The following is a 20,301-nucleotide window of genomic DNA, read 5'->3' on the forward strand; positions in this document are numbered from 1 at the left end:
AGGCGGTGCAAAAAAAAAAATAGGTAAAAAAAATTATACATATAATAAAAGTAAACACATGTAAAAACATGCATATACATACACAAGTATATATAATACTAGCTGTCCCGGCAAACGTTGTTTTGCCATATAAATTAATAACGCTATAAAAAATAGGGGTTAATGATAGAAGGGTGAAACTTTAGGATTGTATGTATTTTTGTATGTTGTATCATAAAAAAATAGAAACTAAATATTTTGTCTAAAAAATAAAATAAAAAAATTAGGTGTGGACTACCCCTAACATTTAGGGGGATGAAAAATAGATGTTGGCCGATTCTCAGACCTACTCAATACGCTCACAAAATTTCATGAAAATCGGTCAAGCCGTTTCGGAGGAGTATGGGAACGAAAACTGTGACACGAGAATTTTATATATAAGATATATCAATCTATAAATATAATAATACAAATGCATCTTACTTCTGTATTTTAAAATGGAACGATCGCACTAGATCTCGTACTCGATCTCGGCTCTGATTCATTCCAGAGATAAATTACAAGAGAAATGCTTTACAGCTAACTGCCAGGAAGGAAATCCGTATTGCATCATTTAGTAGTTCTATTTATAACATTGTGTACTTTTAAGTGTACGTTGTATGTTGTATGTATTTTGTAAATAATGTACCCATTTATGATGGAACTCTTTATATATGTTCAATTAATTTCCGAGCATATACTGGTCACTGTATTCTCCCAAATTTGAATTTATAATAAATCTGTATTATCGAAAACATGTACAACATTTATTTGAAAAGAATACGAGCTGAGTTTCTTGTCAGTTCTTCTCATCTCGAAATCATTCCGAACTAACGGTAGATTTGATATATCATAAGAGTCTGTAAAAGAATAAATAATATATGAATATCATTCAAATTAAAAAACAAAATATCTTATACATATATATATATTTGAATTTGAATTATCAAACACATATCTATGCTAATAAGTATATATACAATTATCATTACATAGTAAAAAACAAAGTCGCTGTCGCTGTCTGTCCATCCTTATGTATGCTTAAATCTTTAAAACTACGTAAAGGATTTTGAAGCCGTTTTTTTCAATAGATAGAGTGATTCAAGAGGAAGTTTTATATATATATATAATACACCCGTGCGAAGCAGGAAGAAATGGCTGGTTATCTAATAAAAGAAATACAATGAGATGGGGAAAACATTGTAATGTCAAAAATAAAAGCTGTCTAGGTTTAACTTGGCAACTAACATAGATTTTCTGTTTTGTATATTTTTAATTATTAAAAATATAATATCATTATAATATTACGCTAGGAATACGATCTAAATAGAATAGAATAGAATAGAAATTCCATTGCCAAATTTTTTATGTTGTTTTAATTATTCCTTACCAGGTAGCCAGCTGCTCAGGATTTACACTAGTATACATGTATTATTATACATATAAACTTTCCTCTTGAATCACTCTATCCATTAATAAAACTGCTTCAAAATCTGTTGCGTAGTTTTGCACTTTTAAGCATACATAGGGACGGACAGACAGCGACAGCGATTTGTTTTATACTATTCTAGTTACTCGCCCAGGTGTATATTTATTATATATATAAACCTTCCTCTAGAATCACTTTATCATTTAAAAAAACGCTTCAAAATCTGTTGCGTAGTTTTAAAATTTTAAGCATATATAGGGACGGACAGACAGCGACAGCGATTTTGTTTTATACTATACTAGTTACTCGCCCAGGTGTATATGTATTATATATATAAATCTTCCTCTAGAATCACTCTATCCATTAATAAAACCGCATCAAAATCCGTTGCGTAGTTTTAAAATTTTAAGCATATATAGGGACGGACAGACAGCGACAGCGATTTTATTTTATACTATACTAGTTACTCGCCCAGGTGTATATTTATTATATATATAAACCGTCCTCTAGAATCACTATCATTTAAAAAAAAAACGCTTCGAAATCCGTTGCGTAGTTTTACAAGGTTAAGCATATATGGGGACAGACAGCGATAGCGACTTTGTTTTAAACTATATAATAATTATTTTCTGTATTTGTAAGTTGTATTTGTGTTATGTTGGCAATAGATTAATCATCTGTCTGTCTATCTAACTGAGCTCTTAATACTCCGGAAGCAACCCAAGAAGTAAGACAAATTAGTCGAGTCGACCGCCATTTTGCTTACCAATCTGTATCATAAAATATGTTTAGTTAATTATTATTGGCGTCTCTAGAAAGTTAACGATAAACCTTTGTTAAAGATATTGCCACGATCCTGTACATTCAATATTAGCTGAAGGCGAGCTGAGAGCGACTCGAGAGGCTGTAGAGAAGTGATTCCCAAAGTGGTCTATATCGACCTCCAGGCGTCTATGACAAACTGTCGTAGACCCGACTGCAGTTATTTTGTTGTTTTTAACACTAAACATTACTACAGTTAGAAATTTACAAAAAATCAATACCAGATAAGAATGGTGGCTCTACCCAAAACCGAAAAATATAGCAAGGGGTCTACGACATAAAGAAGTTTGGGAACCTCTGGCTCTGGCTCTAGAGTTTCGTAAGATAGAAATAATAGATGAACATACACTACGTATATCCTGAACTACATAGTTGTTCCCGCGATTTAGTGCTCTGTAAACCTGTAGGCGACATATGTATGTAATTAAACGATAAACCATCAATAGTTTTACTAATTAATTCATTTACTAGCTACTCGCCCCGGCTTCGCATGGGTGTACATGTATTATACATATAAACCTTCCTCTTGAATCATTCTCCTCATCCTCTATCTATTTAAAAAAACAGCTTCAAAATCTGATGCGTAGTTTTAAAGATTTAAGCATACATAGGGACATACAGCGACCGTGACTTTGATTTATACTATGTAACTAGCTACCACCCCGGCTTCACACGGATGTACATGTATTATACATATTAACCTTCCTCTTGAATCTATTTAAAAAACCCTTCAAAACCCGTTGCGTAGTTTTAAAGATTTAAGCATACATAGGGACGGACAGACAGCGACAGCGACTTTGTTTAATACTATGTAATGATGTTGACTAGCTGCTTTGTCATATATTGTAATTTCGATATTGTTAGTACTATGATATCTGAGAGCGGTTCTAAGGTATAAAAAATTAATTATTTTTATTTATTTTTTAGAAAAAAAAAGAAAAAAAAAGAAGAAATTTTAGAAAAAAAAAGAAGAAAGTAATAGCTCATCCCGCAAAAGTTGGTTTGCCATATTAATTAAAGTCGCTATTAAAGAATAGGGGTTGATGATGGAAGATTGAAAATTTAGAGTTGTATATATGTTTTAATGCAACTTATAAAATAAATAATAAAGATATAAGAAAAATAAAATATTTGGTATGGTCAAAAACTAAAATTAAAATGTTAGAGTTGGATAAACCTTATCATTTAGAGGTATCAAGAATTGATAGCCGATTCTCAGATCTACTTAATATAATCTATACATATAAATAATTGGAGTGTCTGTTTGTAACATTGATACAACCGTCTTTTACTACATGCATATTAATATAAATACGGTACATACACCAATATTACATTTTTTACAACTTTTGTCTATCTGTCTGTCGGTCTGTTTGTTGCGGCTAATCTCTGAAATGGCTGGACCGATTTTGACGAGACTTTTTTTGGTAGGTAGCTAATGTAATAAGGAGTAACTTAGGGTACTTTTATTTTAGAAAAATAAAGTTATATTCCACGCGGACGAAGTCGCGGGTACAGCTAGTATTTAATAAAAATTGATCTAGCCGTTTAGGAGGAGTATGGTAACTAACATTGTGACACGAGAATTTTATATATAAGATTTCATGGCGATTAAATATAAGATTAATATATATTTACTAGTTGTCCCAGCAAACGGTGTTTTGCCTTAAAATAAAAAAAAAAATTAGGGATGGACTACCCCTAACATTTAGGGGGATGAAATATAGACGTTGGCCGATTCTCAGACCTACTCAATACACTCACAAAATTTCATGAGAATCGGTCAAGCCGTTTCGGAGGAGTATGGGAACGAAAACTGTGACACGAGAATTTTATATATAAGATATAATTTTTATGACAACAATTATTTCACCCTTTTCGGGAGAGTTTTTTCTAAGCTTTCTTTAATCCTAGATATTTCTACATGAAACCTTAGTATACAAACAGATAAAAAGCAAAATATTTTCGCATCATCATAATAACATTATTTTATTTTATGTAAAGAAGTGGAAGAATCAACAGATGCAACTAGGGTTGTCAACGATACTTTATAATAACGTAACCTACTTTATTTTTGGTAATTATACTTTATACGTTTACATACAAATAAAGTATGCAAAAATACTTTATTTCCAACCTTTACTGTGACGCGTAAAACAAAATACTCATTATTAGTACTTAACGATTTATAATTACTGAACGAAATGTTAGATGTCAATCGTGAACATTTGTCACAGCTAGTGTTAATATGTATTTAAAGCAATAAAAACATACTATTTGAAAAATATTTGTTTATTTTTTCCTATCCAAACCAGTTTATACGTTTTATTTTTGTCAAGAAAAGTTGGCAACCCTAGAACAAAGTATATGGATATAGAAGTATCGTTCACAAAGTGAGCAATAATGCGCTATTGTGAATACTGGAAGCTCCGAAAGAGCTTAGAAAGCTCAGAGAAAATTAAACACAGGCAAGCGAACTAGGTGGTTGAAATAAAGTAAAGACAACCCCGAGAGTTCGGCTTCGATGACTGGTAGGTACATCGGTTTTTTGTAAGAATATTTATTTATTTACATCACACTAAGTGAGCTTCACAGTCTCCCAATATACATTATTTTCTATTCTATTCTATGCTATTCATCTCCACTTTAAACTCTTTACAATTCTTTTTTCGCGTTCAAAAGTAGCCTATGACCTCTCTCAGAGTCTAGACTACCTGTGTCATTAATATCATTTAAATGAGTACCGTAGAGTCCGCTATTACATCACGTTGCAGAATAATAATTACCTATAGGCATATGAATATAAATACGGTACATACACCTAAATAACATTTTTTGTCTATATGTCTGTTTGTTCCGGCTAATCTCTGAAATGGAAGGACCGATTATGAAGATACTCTTATTGGCAGGTAGCTGATGTAATGAGGAGTAACTTAGTCTACTTTTATTTTAGATTTTTTTTTTTATTTTATTAAAATGAAGTTAATATCCATATGGACGAAGTCGCGGGTACAGCTAGTATCTAACATAAGTAGATTAGTTACTCATTAATATCCCATCATAGATTTTCACTATAACAGAAGATTTTTTACCTATTATAACGCGGTTCTAGAAGTTTTAAATAGAGTCATATTCTTAAAACCGAGTGGATTATTCTGCAAACTGCTTTTTAATATTAAAAAAAAATCTGTTGAGTTTCTTGTCAGTTCTTCTCAATTACATACATATTAATACAAAAATATTACACCTACATAAGCGGCTAAAATGTCCTACATGAAGAAATGACTTGAAAATTTTCTTCTTTTATAAACACAGTAAAATTAACAAACTCATTCTAAAAGTTAGTCACCAATGGCTATCTTTTTTGCCTTTATCCCCCATAAAAGATTTGGGGTCGGCATAATGTGTTTTCCATATTACTAGGATTACTTATACTTTTACGACCCAAGACCTTGCTGAGTAATTTTTAAAGTTGATAAATATGTTAGTATAACTGTACCTGCAACTTCGTCCGCGTGGAATTTAACTTTATTTTTTTAAAATAAAAGATATTTGAAGTTATTTTTGAAAGCCTATGATATTTTTACTCATTATTACATCAGCTATCTGCCAAAAAAGACAGTCAGAGAAAAATTAAATATAATATAGTACAAAATAAATATAATAGTATTTATACATAGATTATAATTGTGAGAAAAATCGTTTTGATCTAAGATGTTTAATAATCTGTTTATGTATCCATTATCATCTAAAAAAAAACTGGATTGACCTCATGTTCATCAAGTCATGCTTCTCTTGTATTCCACCAGCGCAGATGGTAACACAATTTCATTATCGTCCATTAAAAGAATTGCTGTGTTATAATAATAATAATAATCTCAGGACAATTCACACAGCGCCATCTAGACCCAAGTTAAGCTAGCTAAAGCTTGTGTCATAGGTTCTAGACAACTGATACAAATACATACATATTTTTTTTGTACCGATACAAACAATCATACTCATGAATACAAATATTTGTGCCGTGCAAGGAATCGAAGCCGCGATTTTTTCACTTAAAGCTACGGGATAAATTCTAATAAAGTTCGGTACCCAGATGGACCATATCGTAGGGGCTATCTATAAATTATAGTCACAACAATTTTAATAATTTTTATAAAAAAAAAATATAAATAATTTTTTAAAGTTTTGTGTGTTATTATTTAAATTGATATGTACTATAATGTCGCAAAAAGGAGGCTGGAGAGACTTAATTACATGATATTTTTTTTTGTGTTTAACCTATATGTATCTGTATGTAGTAAAAAAACCGCATCTTAGTTTTTTTTTTATGAGTAATGGGGGCTGCCTGAAAACCAGCGCTGTATAGGTGCACCTCACTAAGGTTGTGCTTATATCAGCAACAGCTGAGGCAGCTCCTATTGCCAACTTCCATGTTATTATTTATTTCTTGTTTTGTGTCTTATTGTAAATTGTATTATTTGTGTTATGTTGGCAATAAATCTATTATCTATCTATTTTACATGAACTGTGTGACTCTAAGCCTTAGTCAAACAATATCAAATTTTCACGAGCCCTCCTCTAATGTGTGATGTATTTACAAATGTATTAGATTTCTGTGCGAATTAACATGAGTACCATCACGAGATGCAGCTAGCACTTATCCTTATAAATTATTAGCTGTCCCGGCAAACGTTGTTTCGCCATATAAATTAAAATCGCTATTAAAAAATTGGGTTACTTGCTAGAAGGGTGAAAATTTAGAGTTGTATGTATTTTTCAATCCTATATAATAATAAAATGAAAATAAAATATTAAGTCGAAAAAATAAATAAAATATATTTAGGGGTATGAAAAATAGATAGTAGCCGATTCTCAAACCTACTGAATATGCATATAAAATTTCATAAAAATCGATTAACCCGTTTGGGAGGAGTATGGCAACTAACATTGTGGCACGAGAATTTTATATATAAGATATTTTTAAGTTTGTTATTGTCCAATTTTATTAGTTTGTAAGCTTGTTAAGTTATATACGTCGGCGCTTATTTCGTTGGCGCGATATTCGTCCCTTAGACTGAGAATTGTTATATACTGTATGTAAAACCCTTACTACATGTCAATGTTAAGTTGCCTAAAATATTCCATTTAAATATTAGTTACTTTAAAATAATTAAGAATAATTTTTTAGATGTTATGACAATTATTGTACATATATGATTTAAGAGTTATGTCTGTCGATTCCTTTGATGCGTATCACTTTATTAACTTATATTTTCGTCACATATTGAAACAAAATTGACGCATTTTGTTTGCATACCTCATTCAATTCCCCTAGTTATATCCGAAGCGGTTTTGCAGTATATATTATCAGCACCGTAATTTTATTTATTTATATTTGCACCGCCAGCCACTTAGGAGCACCCCAAAATTTGGATCGATCGCTCCGTCACCGATGACCGAAAAAGTTAGGACCGTACATCGTTGACGCGATGCCCACAGGATGGAAACGAATCATCGTCAATGGTCATCGATCGTGTAGTCAGCAAGTATAATAAGAGATGAATTGTTAAAGGTTTCTTACATTTTAGCAACAGTGCGCGGTAGGAGGGCGCGGCGGCGTATTAGGGGACTTCGGCGAGGGGGTAGTGAGGAGGTCGATAAGCAGTGGGATTCGGATTCGTACAGTACAGACGGAGGGTTGTCCGTCCGCCGCGGCAGTCGTCTCGCGCTCGCTACGTAAGCAGATACCGCGCGCCGATACGCTTCGACTCCTCACCACCGCACCGCAACACACAACAACTCCACAAGGTCGTGTAAGTATAACTCATTATATACAATTTACTATATACGCGTCGCTATAATAGTGTTACGGCATTTTGTGCTCCAATAAAGTTTTACGTGTTGTACTTGAAAACTACGCAAAACTCTTACTTTCGTATACTACAGACTGCGGACAGTTTGCCCGTGAAAAGGATGGTTTTAATGTTATTTTCAAAGGTTAATCGCTCATACGACGGTAACAATATCACGTAGTTTAATAGAAATAAAATCTATCGAGGATTTCTAACTGTTCCGATTGCTGCAAAACTTGAGACTGTTACTTGTGTGGAATATTATTTTTATTTCGATATTTTTTAGAAAACTAGTTAAAAAAATATGCTCTCCCTTTTGTTAAAAGTTTATAATTATATATAAATTTAGAGATAAATTTCGAGTGTAATTATTAAATATATTATATATTTACCTGAATACAAAATTAATCCCATAATAGATATCCAAAAATATACAGAAAACATTCCGTTCCGTTCTTGCAAGATATTAAATTGTTTAATTTTATTTTGCATTAATATTCCACATTCCTTTCATTTTATATTTAAAATTTGAAATTACTGTCTATATCTATTTTGATAATGTGGTCACCAAAAAAGAGATTTTTTAAGATGTGGTAGTTTCTGAATTAATATGAATAAAATAAATATAATTCTTCAAAAGAGGTATCCAATTTAGAATACAAATTATTATCTAACTGCTTACAATTGATATTTGTTTCGTCAACAGGGCATTTAATAAGGACTTAAATTAACATTTTGTTACCGCGCTACATCGTTTTTATGTTTGTTATTTAATATTATTTGAATTGTTCAACTATAAACTAAACGTGTACAAAACGCGTATGTATTTACTAAGCAATTTTATTGTTGTAAGAATATTGTCAAGTCTAAATGTTAGTTCAATAAAAAAAAGACAAATTTCATCATCATCACCATTTTAATCATTATTGGCTGCTGATAAAGATATTTAATTTAAGATATATCATCTTTAAATTGGGTAAACATTTAGTATTAGGTATGTCTATAGCCTCGTGCCATTTACGGAATTGAATCAACAAGCTGTAAGAGTATCACGGAATTTTTATCAAATGTCGTACCTACGTTTTGTTTGTGTGAATTTGATTAAAGTTCTTTTCAATAACGACCAATATTATAATAAATAATGTTTATAAAACGAAATGCAATTTTCTATTATAGACTATAATCTTAGTTTTATGAAAAACTAAATATTTATCTACATATATATATATATATATATATATATAAAATATAGGGATTTTTGTTAATCGTAGGTATATTGTTAATTTAATAGAACCGTATACATATAAATATCGGGTTGTTAGTCTCGCTAAAACTCCAAAACGGCTTGACCTATTTTATATTTTTTCTTCTTGAATATTGCTTTTTTTACAAGGTTGGTTTAAGTAAAAATAATCGGAACAATTTAAACTAAGCAATGAAAATGTTAAAAAAACAAATTCGCCACATCAGATTTTTTTAATAGGTAACATTCGTGGTGATATTTAACTAAACGTTTATATAGTAATTTTATTCTTAAACTAGCTATACTAACTAACTACTAACTAACTACTGACTTCATCCGCTACATTAAACTAATTAAGAATATTATTTTAGACTAGCCGTTCCCGCGACTTCGTCCGCGTGGAATTTAACTTTATTTTACAAAAAAAAAGATTTTTTCTAAAATAACTTTTATTTTAGAAAAAAAATTACCTGCCAAAAAAAGTACCGTCAAAATCGGTCCAGGAATTTTGACGGGACTTTTTTGGTAGGTAGCTGATTTAATAAAGAATAACTTAAGTTCGTATTCTTTTCAAATAAATGTTGTACAAGTTTACAATAATACAGATTAATTTAAATTCAAATTATTGGAAAATAGTAACAGTGAATTTGCTGATTGCCCATGTTCCAAAACTGTCTATCCGATAACCAGCAAATGAAATGTTTGAACTCAGGCCGACTCGACGGTCAGTAACAACATAACTGAGTGACAGGCCTTCTAAGCGGACCTTTGCGTGGTAACAGCAGCTTTACCACTACCATCCTTCATGTATAAATGTGTTATCTATACATATAAATAAAATTGGAGTATCTGTTTGTAATATTGAAATAACCGTTTTTACTATATGCATATGACTATAAATACGGTACATACACCAAAATAACATTTTTTTACCATTTTTGTCTGTCTGTCTGTTTGTTCCGGCTAATCTCTGAAATGGCTGGAACGATTTTGACGGGACTTTTTTTGGCAAGTAGCTGATGTAATAAGGAGTAATTTAGGCTACTTTTATTTTAGAAAAATAAAGTTAGGTACCACGCGAACGAAGTCGCGGGAACAGCTAGTTCCTAATAAAACTTGTCCATTATTCCAAATATTTCTGAATTCCATACATGATATTATTTTGGTATTTTCATGTATCGTAGTCGTTTATGTTTTTGATGATTATTTTTTATGTAGTTCTATTTGTAATATTTGATACCCTTTAGTTTTCAATAATGGTGTAACTTAACTAATATTTTAATCCATTAGATTAAACTTTAACTTTCATTACTAATTCAATTTATTAATCTCCACAAAGTTTGTTGTAATAAACAATATCAAACTTTAAGAATTATCATTACTAACTTAATTCGATAAATTGAGCCCATTTTGGGTTAGTGTTCTGAAGATTAAAATAAATGAAAAATAACTTTTAATTTACACATTACAATATCATAATTATTACATAGTATAAAATAAAGTCGCTGTCGCTGTCTGTCCCTATGTATGCTTAAATCTTTAAAACTATGCAACGGATTTTGAAGCGGCTTTTTTAATAGATAGAGTGATTCAAGAGGAAGGTCTATATGTACAATACATGTTCACCCGTGCGAAACCGGGGCGAGTTAGTAGTTATATATATAATAACCTGGCATATATTGTTTTGGTATATAAATTACTAGCTGCCCCGCGCAATATCGCCTGCATCACACTCATATATTTCACATTTCACAATATATTTCGCCATATTTACAAAAATAAAAAAAATATAGCCTATGATTTAGTCTGCGTATATATATATATATATATATATATATATATATAGATATTACTGCATAGCTTCATCAAAATCCGTTCGGTAGTTGTTACGTGAAAGAGTATCAAACATCCTTCCTTACTCCCAAACTTTCGCGTTTATAATAATAACTAACTACACCCCCCGGCATCGCACGGGTGTACATGCATTATATATATAAACCTTCCTCTTGAATCACTCTATCTATTATAAAAAACCGCTTCAAAATTCGTTGTGTAGTTTTAAAGATTTAAGCATACAAAAGGACAGACAACGACAGCGACTTTGTTTTATACTATGTAATAATTATGATAAGATTTCACTGGATATAAAAATAAGCCAACGACCAGATCTATATACCGACAATTGCATATCCTTTCAGATTTCTAGCCCAAATCCTGCCAAAGATATTCAGACAGACAAATTGATTTCTATAATAAACGTGACAGAATTTAAACGACCTGTCCAATCATATACACACTCGATACTGCAATGCGCCGAAAGCAATCCATATTGAAATTTTTATCCTTCTGACAGTTTTGACGTTTAAACTGTTTTGATAGAGTGTTTATGCGATTAAAATTGGATTTAAACCCTCACAGACTTTGCTGACGTACAGTCAAAGTTCATCTGGTATTTTGGAATATTGCTTAACATAAATGAAACGAAATCATAGTTACAAAGAAGCAATCTGGAAAATTGGATTTAGGAAATTGATCAAACTTAAATATATTTTATAAGTATATTAATTAGAAATTATGTTAACAAAGGAGGACTTATCTCTATAAGAGATCTCGTCCAGTTAACACAATAGAGCGTGGCATAGGAAGTGTCAAATTATGCAAATAATAATTTAATAAAAATGTCATAAATAGTTAAAACTAAACATAACAATATAATGTCCAAAATACTAATAATAATAATAACATAATAATAATTTTTTTTTTCTCTCTGGCAACACTGCCGATAACAGTCTTTGTCAGTTGGCTCTTATTTATTTATTGTTTTTAATTTATTACTTGTGAAATAACGATACTAGTGTATATAATCAGTGAGTTTTGGGCATAAGTAACGTCGATTATTGTTAGTGTGCAAATCTGTGATTTCTTTGTGACAAAAATCTACGTTACAAAATTTGTGGGACCGCCAACTGTCAAAGTATTGGTAAATTACAATAGAAGTCTTGGATTTCTATTGACTCCTTTAATAATTAAATACAGTTATTACACTTCACTATTACTATATCCGTTTACAAATAAATAATAATATTAAAGTTAAATATTCGATAGTGAAGATCGGTTGTTGTTGTTGAGAGGTAAAAAAAAAAAACTACCCACTAACATAAAATATTATTGTTATTGCAATACAGCTCATAAAATTTATTTATTATCATATTGATAATATATTCCAAATAGCTGTGCGAAACTAAACTTATGTATTTTATTAAATAACAATACAATATTAGTAATCCATAGCCATTGCTAGATATCATATGACAAATTAAGACATATTTACTGTAGTGGTAATATATAAGATTAATTATTTTTTTGTAACAGTATTGGTATTTAAAGTTTTTACTAACAATATTTATTTATTTATTTATTATTAAATTATTTATTGTATTATTTTATTGAAGGGAAATAGCGCACTTTCAACACTGTATTTCTTCTATTGAATAATATTCATTGTTGTCTTGTTTCGTAGATATTTAACATAATAATTAAAAATGATGTCCCGCAGAGCATGTGATCTTGATGCTAAGCTCAAGGTGACACTCTTAGAGTTAAAAAAATCCAATGAATTAAATAAGGCCTTATTACAGGAACGAGATGAAAGTGAGATTGAAATTAAGTTGATGTCTGATAAATATGTGGCTCTGAAGAATGACCTAGTGAAGATCAGTACAGACTTTGAAGTTCTACATATCGAAAATGAAAAACTTCAAGAAATTGTAAATAAATATGATCTGTGCAGAGACACATATGAGTCAGCATTGCAGAAAATCACTCATCTAGAGCGGCACCTTGAGGAAGTTCAATCACAAAATAAATCTTTGTTGGATCACAGGCGGTTGAGTAGTTATAACGAGACCATGGATCTGTATACAGAAATGTTAAATACTACTAGTGATCAAACATCTGCTCTGCCCCTTGTGACCATAGATTTGACAAATACACCTAGCTCCTATAGTCCTAATAAAGTACCTATTAATAGTAGTAAGAAGTTAAAAAAATATGTAAAATTAAATAAATTTATTCGAAAATCAGAAAATTTAGTGAAAAGTCATAAAAAGTGTTTAAAATCAATTATTACTAGGAAGCAAAAAATTGACTTATCAATAGAATTAAATAATTGTAAAGAAAAAATATATAACAAAGATTTAGAAATAGATGAATTATCACAAAAAATTAAACTATTAGAGAACTCGTTGTCCAATTTATCTTTGAAATACGAATCAGCTAAGAATGAAATACATGAATATTCTGATCAGTTGGATAATTTAATAAAATTAGGTAACTACAACATGGAGCGGTTTGTTTCTCTTACGGATAGATGTCACTGTAATTCACCAGAGTCTGATAACTATATCCAACCGTCCCACCATAATCAGTTGAACATTGATATCTCATCCGTCACGGAACCAGACGTTTCATGTTTACCCACACGAAACAGTACAAAAGTAAATAAATGCAGCACTGTACATGAAACCATCAGGAGAACAATTATTTATTCAGATGAATTTGGCAGGGATTTAGGCAGTTTATTATCGAACCGTCTCTCGCAACAAGTAATGAATAATTGTTTTCCGGGATCAGGTATATATAAGATTATAAGAAATATAGTAAATGAAAAATATGATATTCACACGACCCTAGTAATAGCGTTAGGGAATTGTTTGCATATGCGTAAATCTGATATAGTTAATTTAATAAAATCATTATATAATATAGTGGAGCTTGGTATAGGTAAAATATTATTATGCGCATTTCCCTACTCTCAATCCCTGACTAATGAACAGAATAAGTTCATTTATAGTATAAATAATTTAATTTATTCGATGACATCTCATTGTAATGATATATTTTATTTTGAAAGTAACAAATTTGTTACAAATTATTATATGACGGGAGGTAATTTTTATCTTCCTAAAAAACAAAAAAAGACTATTGCTAGTTTACTAGCGTATAACATTTATGATCCCATTATAAGTAGTATAACGGATTTAATTAGTAATATTAGTAATTATACTAATAATGTGACATGTGTTAATTTAAACTAACATCTACGACATTGGTTAAGCCACAGGATATGGTCATTATTCATCAAAATATTCGTGGCTTCTCCAGCAAAGAATTAGAATTAAGTCTTTTCTTAGAATCTAACAATGTACGGGTGTTATGTCTGACAGAACATTGGCTTAAACAATATGAAATAATTTGTCCTTTTGAACATTATAATATAGCTAGTTTTTTTGCTAGGAACAATGCCATTCATGGCGGGTCAATTATTATTTTAAAAAATGATGTAGAATATAAAAGCCGTCAAGACATTGTAAATATTTCTATTGAGCAAACAATTGAACTATCTTGCGTAGAATTAGTTACTTGTATAATAATTTGCGTTTATCGTCCGCCATCGGCTTGTTTTGATTCTTTTGAACTGGCTATGGAGGAAGCATTGAGACGAGTCGCACGGAGGAATAAAACATTATTTGTATGTGGCGATTTTAATGTTGATTTATTATCGGAATGCTCAATAAGCTTAAGATTGATTAACTTATTTAAATCATTTAATTTGCACAATCTTTTTTTAGAACCCACTAGGGTCGCAGGCAATTCTGCCACTTGTATAGATAATGTTTTTTGTAATTGTGAAGTAAAGGTGAAAATGAATTTCGACTGTCTTGGATCTGATCATTATGGACAAAAAGTTATAATTGAAACTAAGGGATCCAAAGGGACTCAAACAATTACATGCAGACAAATAACACAAAAGAATTTGGCACGTTTTAAAAATAAAATTGAACATAAAATATCTAGTGTCATAGTACCTCAATATGACCCGGACATTGTATGTGAACATATTTTTAATTTAATTGAACATGAAGCTAGCAGTGAATTTAAAACAAAAACCTTTTCAACTAGTGTTAAATCAAAGTTTTGTGACTGGGCCACGTTTGGTATTTATAAGTCTAGGGCTAATCTTTACGAACTTTACGAAAAACGAAGCTATATATCCGATCCCTTATTTCATGAACATGTAAAATCTTATTCGAAAATATTTAAAAAGGTTTGTCATACAGCTAAGTCTCTCTATTTAGGTAAAATAATAACTAAATCTAAAGATAAAATAAAAGCCACTTGGAAAGTAATAAATAGCGAAACTGGAAAAGTTAATTTTCAAAATAGCAAAATAGCTTTAAATATTAATAACAAATTGGTAAATTCCGACACAGAGGTCGCGGATACATTCGAATCTTATTTCACTAATATTCCATTAATTACGACACAGGCTCTAAAATCTTCCCCGTCTGCTGCTGAAACTTTACTAACAGACAATGTTAGCAAGTCATCAGCTGTATTTAACTTTAGACATACATCATCAGTAGAAATAATGAAAATATTCAAACAGCTTAATAATAAAAAAACAGAGGATCTATGGGGTATATCTGTTAAAATACTGGATAGTATAATGGAAATTATTGCGCCCTCTCTTGCTTTTATTTTCAATAAATGTATAGATGAAGGTAAATTTCCTAACATAATGAAAATTAGTAAAATCATACCGCTTTTTAAATCTGGAGATAGGAGTGACCCAATAAATTATAGACCTATATCTATACTCCCAGCACTCAGTAAAATTTTTGAAAAAATAATCCTTATGCAGCTTGTCAGTTATTTCAATTTAAATAATTTAATCCACAATAGTCAATTCGGTTTTTCCAAAGGTCGTTCAACTACAGACGCAGGTGCAGAGTTGCTTAGACACGTATTTGCTGCATGGGAAACTAAAATGGATGCGATAGGTGTTTTTTGTGACCTTTCTAAGGCTTTTGATTGCGTTGATCATAATACATTGCTAAAAAAACTTGCTTTTTATGGCGTCAAAGACAATGCTTTAAATTTAATAAAATCTTATCTATCTGATAGAATACAGAAAGTGAAGGTTAGCAACGCTACGTCTGACGGGTCACTTGTGCAAATGGGTGTACCTCAAGGATCTATTCTCGGTCCATTTTTATTCCTAGTTTACATTAATGATCTCCCATATACCATGCAGGATAGATGCGGCATAGTATTATTTGCAGACGATACTTCATTGATTTTTAAAGTTAATAGAATGACTAATAATTATGACGATGTAAATAGTGCTTTGCGGCGTCTCCTGCACTGGTTTACAACTAACAATCTTATGTTAAACGCTAAAAAAACAAAATGTGTTAATTTCTCTCTGTCTAAAAGTTTTAATACTAATTGCAATATTAAATTAAATGACGAATCTCTCGAATTTATAGAATCTACTGTCTTTCTAGGAATCACACTAGATAATAAAACACAATGGGGTGCACAAATTCAAAGCCTTGCAGCGAAATTAAGTTCAGCAGCTTTTGCCGTGCGTAAGGTTAGACAGTACACCGATACTGATACTGCTAGATTAGTCTATTTTAGTTATTTTCATAGTTTACTTTCTTATGGAATATTACTATGGGGAAAAGCGGCAGATATTAAAAATATATTCATATTACAAAAACGTGCCGTTCGAGCGATCTACTGTATGAAGAGTCGTGACTCATTAAGAGAGAAATTCAAAGAGGCAAATATTCTCACCGTTGCTTCTCAATTTATATATTCAAATATCTTATATGTTCATAAAAATCTTGACTTATTTCCAAAAAACAGCAATATTCATAATATTAATACAAGATTTAAAGACAAACTTGCTGTCCCCAAGTATCGTTTAGAAAAAGTTAATAGGTCTTTTATGGGAATAGGTATAAAAATTTACAATAAGATACCAAAGGATATGTTGGAATTACCCTTAAATAAATTCAAAACATCTGTTAAATCATATTTACTGAGCAAAGCCTATTACTCACTAAACGATTACTTGAATGACGAGTGTGCATGGCAATAGTTGTTCATGCACTGAATTTTCATTTAATGTTAGACATAGACACCTATATTATATAATACATTGTAAATAAACTGGCTTTAAAAAAAAAAGTAATTCAATTGAGTTTCTTGCCAGTTCTTCTCAATTGGATCTATATACCGAACTGGACGGTAGGGAAAAAAATAAAATTATAATGTAAAAATTTGACGTTCATAAGCGGCTAAAATGTCCTACATGAATAAATGATTTTTGAATTTGAATTTGAATTTGAATTTGAATAATCTCAGGACAATTCACACAACGCCATCTAGTCCCAAGTTAAGCTAGCTAAAGCTTATTTTATGGGTACTAGACAACTGATACTAATATATAGATTTTTTTTATTTCGTAAATACATGATACATATATTATATATAGAAAATACCCAGACCGATACAAACAATCATACTCATGATTACAAATGTTTGTGCCGTGCGAGGAATCGAACCCGCGACCATCGGACGTTAAGCGGTGTAGACCGCTAGACCACCGGGTCGTAAATTGAAATCATAATTTTATTTTTTTAATAGATGTTCCCGCGACTTCGTCCGCGTGAAATATAACTTTATTTTTCTAAAATAAAAGTAGCCTAAAGAACTAAAAATCTTAATTTATTCGTTCTATTAGGTACTGATAGGTTTAAACTAATACATTTGCATTCTGCATCATCCCTTATTTTATCCCCATGGGGGTTGAATTTATCAAAATCCTATTTAAGCGAACGTCTTCATGATAGTAGCTCCAATCTTTAATTTTAGTTCACTCAGTCGAAAACCTAAGAATATTTATACAAACTTTCATCCCCTATTTTATCCCCTTAGGGGTGGAATTTATCAAAATCTTTTCTTAGGGGATGCCTACGTTATAGTAGCTTTATGCATGCAAAGTCTCAGCCCGATTGGTTTAATATTGACAAATTTTCACTCAAACTTTCATCTCCTATTTTATCCCCTTTGGGGTAGAATTAATCAAAATCCTTTCTTAAGGGATGCCTACGTCCTAACATCTACCTACATGTCAAATTTCAGCCCGATCCGTCCAGTGGTTTGGGCTATGCGTTGATAGATCACTACGTCAGTCACCTTTGAGTTATATATATTTAGATGTACAAGTACTAGTAGTACTACGAAGCAACATAATCACATTTGTCTGGTATTCAACTAGAAATGCCCTATGGGATATTTAGAATGTATTTTTAAAAAGGTTCCCCAAAATTCTCCGACGAAATTTCCTTCGTAGCTGCGAAATTATAAATAAGTATTCCGAAAAAGTTTTACAGAAATTAGCATAAACGAGTTTCTAATTCCAAGTTACTATTTTAAATTTCTCGTAAAACACTAAATACACTGTTCGGGTTTCATCAACAACTGTCAAAGTCATTTAAACATTTTCATTAGCACTGTGACCTGGATACCGTTTCAAGAGATCACCTCTACAAACAAACAGTGTTCTGTCCTTACTTACAAAGGTTGAAACGGTGGATTTTGACATTTACTACACCCTAATTTAGAAGGAAGATTTTGATACGTAACTTATCTGAAGATAACTAAACCTATGTGGAGATTAGTAAGACTACGATCGGATTTCACCAAAGAAACTGATCGTGTTTAGTTCGAACTGAACGCCATTAAAACGTTTAAACGTGTTCAAATTTCGCTAAACACGTTTATAAATTCTGGACGTCTGATTTTCTACGGTTAACTCTTTAAACGTATTTAAAACATGTCAGTTGTCAAACAGTCAGCAATCAAATTTATGACAATATAATATTGGGAGTAAAAAGAAAATTGCCAGTAGTGTAAAAAAATTGTCAATAAATATTTTTTTTTACTAGTTTATAGGTAAAGGTTGTTGTTTTATATTTTGTAGTTGAAAGTACTTATTAAATACTTATAAATTAAAAATTAGAAAACTTCTCCTACTTATCACATAATTGAATTACAAATATTTCTTAGAATTATATTATTTCAATTAACCATTGCATCAATATCAAACAAATATTATTTTATGAGCGTGTAACACTGAACGAATGAAAATCTAAACTTCATTTTAGTAAATGCAATCCTTATAACGCTGGTGAATTCCATTTAAAGTAAAACGAGATCAACGTCGTTCTTTTTTTCGAGTTCACGCTAAACTCCGTTTCCTTGAACGTGTTTATACTGCGATTGGTGAAATCCGACCTAAGAATTAATAATAGGTGAAGATTTATTTTTTACACAGCACTTTCTAGTTTCAAAATAGAGCTTGTATTTCCAAATTATTTTTTGATGTAAGCTTTAGCCGTCCTATACATTTAATTAAAAGCCGTTCATTTGAAATTATGAACAGACAGTTCAATACTGTTTTAAACTTGACGCGGTCATTATTTATACGTATATAATTAGTAAAAATCACGGGATCTTACCACGTTTTATATTTATTTGCCGAGTTCCCGATATTCCGGTAGTGTTTTTTTAAACTCAGTTTACCCGTGATCATGGTGGTTGAAACACTTGGTAAGATCCCGTGATTTTTACTAATTATACGTACAGACAGTTCAATTTTATTTATTTGTAAAAATGAAACTGGTATAATGCAAAGAATTCCGGAAGTCAATGCATTGGTTCCGAGTTTACATTCTTGATTGCAAAATCCTTTGTCTATGTTGATAATATTATTATAAGTACCTCTAACGACGACCTACATATATATCTATCTGACGACCTCGGTGGTCTAGCGGTCTAGCACACCGCTTTGCGTCCTTAGGTCGCGGGTTCGATTCCTCGCACGGCACAAACATTTGTATTCATGAGTATGTTTTCTGTATCGATCTAGGTATTTTCTATATATAATATATATTTATTTGCGAAAAAAAAATATCTATGTATTTGTATCAATTATCTAGTGCTCATAATAATAGATGAACATTGAAGCTTTAGCTCGCTAAAGTCTAGATGGCGCTGTGTGAATTGTCCGGAGATTA

General features: G+C 31.0%; 2 protein-coding genes across 2 annotated transcripts in view; both read left to right on the plus strand.

The window, feature by feature from the left end:
• LOC131853098 (uncharacterized) overlaps nt 1-20,301 on the plus strand; it is a 112,340-nt gene that overhangs the window by 76,149 nt on the left and 15,890 nt on the right. The window contains exons 3-4 of the mRNA XM_059203913.1: nt 7,861-8,008; nt 12,924-13,396. Coding sequence (XP_059059896.1) covers nt 7,861-8,008; nt 12,924-13,396 — 621 coding nt within the window. The remainder of the gene's footprint in view (nt 1-7,860; nt 8,009-12,923; nt 13,397-20,301) is intronic.
• Nucleotides 8,023-20,301, plus strand: part of LOC131853045 (cationic amino acid transporter 3) — a 245,833-nt gene continuing 233,554 nt past the window's right edge. The window contains exon 1 of the mRNA XM_059203838.1: nt 8,023-8,085. The gene's annotated coding sequence lies outside the window, so the exon portion shown is untranslated. The remainder of the gene's footprint in view (nt 8,086-20,301) is intronic.

The sequence above is a fragment of the Achroia grisella genome, unplaced genomic scaffold, assembly GCF_030625045.1.
Source record: "Achroia grisella isolate CSIRO2021 unplaced genomic scaffold, CSIRO_AGI_Agris_v1 utg874, whole genome shotgun sequence".
NCBI lineage: Eukaryota > Metazoa > Arthropoda > Insecta > Lepidoptera > Pyralidae > Achroia > Achroia grisella.